This window comes from Danio aesculapii, chromosome 19 (assembly GCF_903798145.1).
Source record: "Danio aesculapii chromosome 19, fDanAes4.1, whole genome shotgun sequence".
In the NCBI taxonomy this organism is placed as follows: Eukaryota; Metazoa; Chordata; class Actinopteri; order Cypriniformes; family Danionidae; genus Danio; species Danio aesculapii.
In genome coordinates, this window is record NC_079453.1 from 9670273 (window position 1) to 9680113 (window position 9841).

The window sequence follows — 9841 nt, forward strand, 5'->3', positions numbered from 1 at the left end:
ACGGCCAGGTCTTGGAAGATAAAGTTATTAAAAATAGATATAAAAATGTTTTTCGTTATACTTTTTGGTTATGCGCTTAAGTTTGCATATAAAGCACCGTTGATATGTCAGCTACAGTTTTAATCTCAAAGAAAAACATTCACATTGTAATTCGATTCTATGGATGTGTGGTTGTTGTATATTTATGTCCTTCCAGGATCTCGTATTTCACTTGTCTTTTGGTTGATTTGGTTTAGGCCTTGATTATAAGGATTGCGGATATTTCTGCACACCATAAAGCGCAGAGGATTTATCTTTATTTATTTACATATACTATAAATATACGTTAGGGTACAGAATTATAGCCTATAATCTGATATAAAAGGTTTATTTTCATTTATGCTTCCAAAATGCTGAAACGTGGCGTTATCCACAATATATTCTGGCATTTCAAGACATATAAGGTCATTTTGGACATTACATGTACTCTGCACAGATAGACAAAATACATGAACGGATGCAGAACATTGCTTTAATACCGTATCTAGTCAGTTCCTTTATGTCTGACAAGGAAATAAAAATAAAATAAAAATGTAAATATAAAGAGACCAGGATTATAATGAAATGTCGAGACGCATCCGAGGATTAAGTGTAATGAAACATGTGGAAATATCCAAAGCATCAGTAATTCGAATAATTTTATAAGAAACAGCACAATAATGCTATAGTGATCTCACCTAATTTATTTATTAGGTTTTACCGCCATCTAGAGATCACCTGAAGGACCTACACCGGACAGTTCCCTCCGATCCTGACGCTTTATACGCTTCACACACACACAAACAATTTTGGAAACATATTGGCTCATTTATTAATGCTAATATACAACGAGATGTTTCTGTTACGTTTAAAGATATTATTTTTTATTATTATGAATCTGTATCTACTAATAGAAATGCTTGTTTTGTTATACATTTAATTTATTTTCTTTTATTCCATATCCACTAATGCAAATCTACTAATACCTAACCATATTTTCCAGTTTTTTTTTGCAAGTTATTAGTCATTATTTAAATACAATTTCATTATCTGAAAATAAGTTTGCAAACAGAACTATCTCATTTTGTAATGACTTTAGTTTATATACTGTAATTGATTCTTAAACGTCTTACCCTTATTTCATGTTCTTTCATTCATTCATCAAGGGGCTTAGTCTCTTCATTCATCAGGGGTCGCCACAGCGGAATAAACCACCAACTTATTCAGCATATGTTTTACGCAGCGTATGCCCTTACAGCTGCAACCCAGTATTGGGAAACATCCATACACTCTCATTCAGACACATACACTGCAGACAATTTAGCACACACACACACACACACACACACACACACACACACACACACACACACACACACACACACACACACACCCACACACACCCACACACACACACTTGATTATTTTATTTGGAATTGCTAATATTAATTAAAGCAACACAGAATCCAAATAATCACAAAGAACTCATTATGTTTCACAGTACAAGTGATGTGCAAATAAATAAAATCACTGAATATTTTTTTACATGACAATATCAACCCTTTCACTACCACACCAAGAAAAAAATCATTTCTTAACTCCTAATGTCGCTAATTAACAGACTCAATGCATTTTTTTCAACACATCCCATACTTTTTAAATTATCAGCCTCTACCAAATGGTTGATATGTCAGTTTATGATAAAAGTACTGGAATTAATACATATACTATGAAAAAATTTGAAAATATGAAGTGTAAGAATAATTAATCTTTAAGAAAATTTAAAAATAAACATTTGTGAATACAAAATCATATTTATTTTTTGAAATATGCCATAAAATACAGATTCTCATTTAACACGTTTTCTCAATCAAGTGTAGTAGTGCAACAGGATTATATTTGTTTGATTTTTTTGTAAATCTACAATGCTGTGTATAGTGTAAACTATTATTTAAAACAGTCATTCTTTAAATGACTTTAACAGTCATTATTTGAAACAGTCAAAATATGGTCAACCATTTGGTAGAGCAGGCAGTTAAAGGGTTAAAACACTTAAATCAGCTCTACACAAAGAAGTAAATAAATAAATACATAAAGAATATCTGCAAATTAAGGATTGAGATGTCATCGTCTTTTCCAAACATGCACACTGCCTATTGTTGCAGACACACAGCAGTATTTGGCTATTTGTTTAGAGGCTTTCTTACTGAGTCCAGCAATTTGTAATCCTCTCTTCACACACGCACGCACGCACGCACGCACGCACGCACGCACGCACGCACACACGCACGCACACACACACACACACACACACACACACACACACACACACACACACACACACACACACACACACACACACACACACACACACACACACACACACACACACACGCGCGCGTGCACACACGCATACACGCACACGCGCGTGCACACACGCATACACGCACACAGGCACAATAACCTTTGTGCTTACTTGAAATCAAATAAATTATAATAGTATCAGGGGTGTAGTGGACATTTTAAATGTGGGGGGGACAGCTGTATGAAATCCAAAGGTTTACATTCTTAATCACCTGTTTCTAAATGGTCAGTCTCTAAAAGTGCGGGGGACGTATCCCCCCTGTACCCCTGGTTGCTACGCCCCTGAATAGTATAATCTTATACTATTCTCTACAACCGATAGAAAGTAAAGAAAGGGAAAAATCATCAAGAGTCCATGCATGGCTTCCTGGAGAGTTATACTTTACAATACTGTTAGTGAATAAAGCAAATGTAATAATGCTAATAATATACTAATGTTTTTTTCTAAATATGCTTAGTGTATATATATATATATATATATATATATATATATATATATATATATATATATATATATATATATATATATATATATATATATATATATATATATATATATATATAGTGCTCAGCATAATGAGTACACACCATTTTAAAAATGAATATTTTTATCCATTTCTCATTGAAAATAGGTCATATAGTTTGGTAAATTTGAGCAAAACAGATTTATTAAACAAATATATTTATTCAAATAAAATGTTACACTTGGAGGTTTGCAAATGTATTTCCTTACTGTCTGATATGCTTAAACACTATGATAGATGGCGGGGTCGGTGATTGATGGAGGGAATTCCAGGGGTTCTTCAGTTAGGTTTCTAAGCTGGAACGTTAAGGGTATCTGCAATCCGGTCAAGAGATCTAAGGTTTTTTCCCACCTAAAATTTCTTAATAGTGATATTGTTTTTTTTGCAGGAAACCCATTTGAGAAATGTAGATCACATTAAAATGAGATGCTCATGGGTGGGTGAGTTCTTTCACTCAAATTTCAACTCTAGATCCAGAGGTGTGGCAGTGTTATTTCACAAAAGAGTACAGTTTTCTTTAACTAAAGTAATAGCTGATAGCAATGGTCGATTTTTGATTATAGTAGGCTCACTATATCAGAATCCTGTTCTGTTAGTTAATGTTTATGCACCTAACTTTGATGACCCAAATTTCATAAACAAATTATTTGAAACACTTCCCTCATTAAATACACATAAATTGATTTTTGCCACTGATCTTAATTGTGTGATTGATCCTGTGTTGGATCGATCTAATCCTCGGGTATTGACTCCGACGTCTACATCCAAAGCCGTGTCAGAATTTATGGCAAGTAATGGATGTATAAATCCATGGAGATTTTTCAATAGTCAGGCAAAGGTTTTTTCGTTTTTTTCCCCAGTTCACCAGTCATATTCCCGTATTGATTACTTTTTTATAGATAGCATTTTCACTCCCAAAGTTAATTCAGTTCAGTATCATGCCATTGTTGTTTCCGACCACCCCCCTCAGTGTTGACATTCAACTGTCTACGCAACCTAATTGTTTACCACCATGGAGATTTAATTCCCTTCTATTGTCTGACAATGACTTTATTGAGTTTATTTCTTCATCGATTGATATTTATTTGGCTACAAATCAAAACAGTGAGACATCTTATTCACTGTTGTGGGAAGCCTTTAAGGCATTTATACGGGGTCAAATTATATCATATTCTGCACAGCTTAACAAATCTCGCTCTGCTAAATTGCAAGAGCTGTCTAAAAAAATTTATAATATTGACCAACAGTTATCGATAAATCCATCTCCAGATCTCTTCAAACATCGTATGGACCTTCATGTTGAGCTTGATCTTATTGCAACAACCAATGCAGAACGTTTATTGTTGCACTCTCGCAGCTCATATTATGAATATGGTGAAAGAGCTAGTCGGCTGTTAGCACACCAACTAAGACGGAGGTCAGCCTCACGCCAAATTCTGCAGATCAACGATCATTCTGGTAAATTGATTTCTGATCCAGGTGGTATTAATGACACCTTTAAGTCTTTCTACTCTGATTTATACTCATCTGATTTTCCTTTAGATACCAGTGTAATGACTGCATTCTTAGATAATTTAGAAGCCCCTGTTATTGATTCAGTTATCTCTAATAATCTTGACGCCCCATTATGTATTGAAGAGATAACGCAGGCAATCCGACTGATGCAAAATAATAAAGCTCCTGGTCCTGACGGCTTCCCCATAGAGTTTCTAAAGAAATTTCAAGATAAATTGGCGCCAATACTCTTATCTGTTTTTGCTGAGTCATTGGAACGGGGATCTTTACCTGAGACAATGACTCAAGCTTCTATTATATTACTTTTAAAAAAGGAAAAAGATCCCACCTCTTGTAGCTCCTATAGGCCCCTTTCATTATTGAATGCTGATGCAAAAATTTTAGCAAAAGTTTTGGCTATCCGTGTGGAAAAGATACTCCCACATTTAATATCTGAAGAGCAAACAGGTTTTATTAAAGGGAGACATTTGTTTTTTAATGTTCGTACTCTTTTGAATATAATATATTCCAAACATTCTTGTGCTGTCCCTGAGGTTGTTCTTGCTCTTGATGCTGAAAAAGCATTTGACAGAGTCGAATGGCCCTACCTCTTTGCTGTACTCAAAAAATTTGGGTTTGGGAATAAGTTTATTTCATGGATTCATCTCTTATATGCTCACCCCCAGGCCAGCGTACACACAAATGGTATACATTCACAATATTTTAAATTAGGAAGAGGTACACGGCAGGGATGCCCACTCTCCCCTCTGATATTCGCCCTGGCTATTGAGCCACTGTCAATTGCCTTACGCTCTTCTGTTTCTTTTAAAGGAATCTCCCGCTCTGATATTGAAACTAAGCTATCACTTTATGCTGACGATTTGTTATTATATGTTTCAAACCCAATCACTGCCATCCCTTCTATCATTTCCATTCTCAACAAATTTGGATCATTTTCTGGCTATAAAATAAATTTTCAGAAGAGTGAGTGTTTCCCTGTTAACGATTTAGCCCTGCAACTTAAAGACTCTGAGGTTTCATTTAGGCTGTGTAAATCCGGTTTTAAATATCTTGGGATAAATGTCACCAGATCTCTATCATCTCTGTTTTCTGCTAATTATACCCCTTTATTGGCTCAAACCAAATCTGACTTCCAAAAGTGGCAGAATCTTCCTTTATCTTTAATTGGAAGGATTAATACAGTGAAAATGAATGTTCTTCCTAAATTTTTATTTTTATTTCAATGTATTCCATTGTTTTTGCCAAATAGCTTTTTCAAGTCTGTTGACCAAATTGTTACCCCTTTTCTATGGAATGGTAAAGTACCTAGAATTCGTAAAGTTCTGCTTGAAAATTGCAAATTGAGTGGGGGGTTATCTCTACCCAACTTTAAGTTTTACTTCTGGTCTGCTAATATTCATAAGATTATGTTTTGGTTCAACTCCTGTAACGCTCCTTGGTGCAAACTAGAGGCAAAATCATGTCTTTCCACTTCGTTACAGGCCTTACTTACTGCCCCTTTACCTATTAATCCCTCCAAGTATACAGATAATATAGTAGTCTCATCAACTCTCAGGATTTGGTCTCAATTTAGGCGACATTTTAAGTTTACCTCTGCCTCCTCACTAATGCCACTATTCATGAATCACTCGTTTCCTCCATCGGTCACCGACCCTGCGTTTTTGGTATGGCGAGACTTAGGTTTAATATATTTCAGAGATTTGTATGGGGATGGTATCTTCTGCTCTTATACAATGTTATCTTCTGAATTAGAACTCGCACCTTCACATCTTTTCCGTTATTTACAAACCAGGCACTGCGCTGGTTCTTTATTCCCAAATTTTCCCTGCCTGCAACCAAAGTTGGTATGGGAGGATTTTCTTACATATAATATTTTGGAAAAGGCACCAATTTCAAGAACTTATTGTCAGCTTATCGATTTGGAGGACCGTAGTACTGCTAAAATTAAAAGTGCCTGGGAGTTTGAGTTGGGTGAAAAGTTTGAGGTTGACTGGTGGGCAAAGGCTGTTGACAGAATCTATTCAAGTTCAATATGTGCCCGGCTTTCACTCATACAGTTTAAAATATTCCATAGGGTTCATTACTCCAAAGCTCTGCTCTCTAGGTTTTATCCTAATGTGAATGACAAGTGTGACAGATGTCACATGTCACCCTGCAACTTGAGTCATATGTTTTTTTTCTGCCCAGTACTACAAAACTACTGGAATAATTATTTTGAAACCTTGTCAAAAATATTCCAAACTAAAGTGTATATCTGTCCCACCACTGCAATTTTTGGTGTCCCCAAGGATTGGACCCGATTTACATTTAAACAGTTAGAGGTACTTGCCTTTACCTCATTATTAGCTAGACGACGGATCTTATTTCTGTGGAAGTCGTCTAAACCACCAAGTGTTTCACAGTGGCTTGTAGACACCATGTACTTTTTGAAGGTAGAAAAGATCAGATGCTCTCGCTCTGCCGATTACACATCTTTTTACGATAAATGGCAACCCCTCATAACTTACTTTCAGTCACTTATAAGTTTGTCCAATGATTGTATTTTTCCAATTCATTGACATCACCTCCTCCACCCCCCCTTTTCTTCCCCCCCTACTTTTATCATGTTTTTATTTATTTATTATTATTTTTTTTTACTATTATTATTTTATTTACTCCTTTTTATTTAATATTGTTGCTGTTATTATTGTCATGTTATTTATCATAATTTTTTTTTATATATAAATGTTTTATTGTTCTGTCACAAAAATTTAAAAGTGGAAAGTCTTTCACTATGTCTGTCATATGTCATTTATGTTCTTTTCACTCAATAAAAATAATAATAATAATAATAATAATAATAAAATGTTAGTCTTTAGAAATAAAAAGATAATACATTTAAATTCATGCGAAATATTGGGGAAAATACAACGACAAAATCTCAATAAAAATTTTACATTTTTTGGTTTCTCTTGAATTTTGCTCTTTTTTATTTAATATTTTACTTTATCATATAAATTTGAGTGTACTCATTTTGGATCGTTAGCATAAGTTAATTGGTTAGATTTGCTCCAGATTTGGCTTCAGTACTGACTAATCTAATGTATATGCACAAATATAATATTGTAAAGCTTTCTATAGAAATTTTGTAATCTAAATGAGAGATTTGTGAGGGGTATACTCATATATGCTGCGCACTGTATATATATATATATATATATATATATATATATATATATATATATATATATAATATATATATATAAAATATGTAATCTTATTTGTGACTTTTATTTGCGACGTTTATTTTGCGTCGTATCCAAAACAGACAGACGTCGTATCCAATAGGAAAGAAAGTCTTCCAGCCAATAGAAATTCGATGTCTAAATGACGTTTTTACATCTGTCCAATAGGAAAAGACTTTTTAACATTCGAACGCTTGTGGGTGGGCTTAGGGTTCGCCGGGAGGGAAGTTCAAGCAAAGAGGAAATGTAAAATACGGTGGATGTTTTCGTAGATTTGCATTTGAAAAAATAGATTCACACTTCAACTGTTTGTCAAGTAAATTGGATAATTATTGCATTCACAAAAGGAAGAAGCAGTAAGTGGCTATGCTAATCCGGAATAAACATTGAATTCGTGGTCATGTTGTTAGCTAAAGTGGCATGAGAAGCTAACTTAGCCAGCATTGGAGGGAAACAGTCGTAAGGCTGTAACTTTATGTAGTTTATACATGTATTGACAAGTCAAACCAATAACTGAATTTCATTTAACCATATAATTCAATACAACAGACAATACATTAACAATACACATTATTTTATTAACATGTCGGATTCTTTTGTGATTTACATAATCCAGAAACAACAAACACAATGTCTCACAAGCAGATTTATTACTCCGATAAATACGACGACGACAAATTCGAGTACAGGTAAGAAAACATTTGACCTATCTATGTTGTTTACTTTCATTGCCATATGAATGAAACCACACTGAACTGAACTTCAACTCTGACAACTAGACTGACACTGTTTCAATTTACTATAATCTATGTGTAGCTGCTTTGACACAATCTACATTGTAAAAGCGCTATAGAAATAAAGATGAATTGAATTAAATATGCGTTTATGTTTTGAAGTTCCTGAGACTTCATGACATTACAGAAAAATAATAACGTTCTGCTGTTCAACCCTCTTTTGCATCCCAAAAGTGACAATCACATGAAATAAAACCATGTTTTCTATTCATTTTTTAGGCATGTCATGCTTCCTAAGGACATTGCTAAAAGAGTTCCCAAGACCCATCTGATGTCCGAGACAGAATGGAGGAATCTGGGTGTTCAGCAGAGTCAAGGATGGGTGCATTACATGATTCACCAGCCTGGTATGTGTGTACGCTAAAATTTCCAAGTCTGAAATCAGTACCATTGTTCTGACGATCTGCGCTACCTCATCAGAATGTGCTACCGGTAGCTCATTCTGTCATATTTCATCTAAAAAAAACAGGGTTAGCACATCTTGTCAGCTTCAAATGTCAATCGGGATGAACTACCGCACTAATAAGCAAATTAAATATTAAAGTAAAAGAAAAAAATGAAGGCAGTAGTTCACTCTGATAGATATTTGAAGCTGCTACGCCTTTTTCTACATTGTTCAATAGAGTAGTAGTTAATTTGGATAGATATTTGAAGCTGACAATATGTGCTACCCCTGTTTTACATCCTTATTTAATGTGGTAGTTCATATTGATAGACATTTGAAGCTGACAAGATGCGCTAACCCTGTTTTGGTAGATGAAACATGACAGATAAAGCTACCAGTAGCACAGATCGTCAGAACACCATCGCTGCTCTCTAAACTTCTAATGGTCATGTTTATGATTTTCTTTTCCTTTATAGAACCACACATCTTGCTCTTCCGACGACCTCTGCCTGTGGCACAATCCCACTGATCCCAAAACCACCCTAAACATGAATTCTGTAAACCGGACACAATCTACAGATCTCTGAGAGATGATAAGTGCCCCCCAATCAGATTGTGTCAGTATTTGTGCTGCTTCCTAGTTCTGGATTCATTGTAGAATATTCTGTGGGTCAGACTATCATCACTGTGCTTAATTTCCGAACTTAACCGAGAGATGGTATTGTGCACAATTTCTTTCTGCATCTGTATTTATTATTAAGCTTTTTCAGTTCGTTCATTTAGTGAATTTTGTATTGGTGAAAGGGCTGTGTAAAACGGTCAAGCAGTATCGATATTTGTTTTACATATACTGCTTTTCTAAAATAAATACTTCCATTTCCCTTTGCAAATAACAGTGCTATTTGCAACAACATCATGACTGAGCAGCATGAATTACTTTTGATTTGCTCGTAGATTAGAATCCTCACATTAATATGCATTCTGCTGTACATATGTATAATAAAACTTTTCCAGCAA

At 34.7% G+C, this 9841-nt stretch overlaps 1 protein-coding gene across 2 annotated transcripts; it reads left to right on the forward strand.

Moving 5' to 3' along the window:
- Positions 1-7856: 7856 nt before the first annotated feature.
- cks1b (CDC28 protein kinase regulatory subunit 1B) lies at positions 7857-9841 on the forward strand. Of its 2 annotated transcripts, none has more exons than XM_056479995.1 (4): positions 7857-8001; positions 8255-8334; positions 8659-8786; positions 9301-9841. In XM_056479995.1, the coding sequence occupies exons 2-4, from the start codon at positions 8276-8278 to the stop codon at positions 9351-9353; spliced, it is 240 nt and encodes a 79-aa protein (XP_056335970.1). In that variant the 5' UTR covers positions 7857-8001; positions 8255-8275; the 3' UTR covers positions 9354-9841. The 2 variants fall into 2 exon arrangements, with proteins under 2 accessions (XP_056335970.1, XP_056335969.1); XM_056479994.1 differs by having other exon boundaries at positions 8262-8334.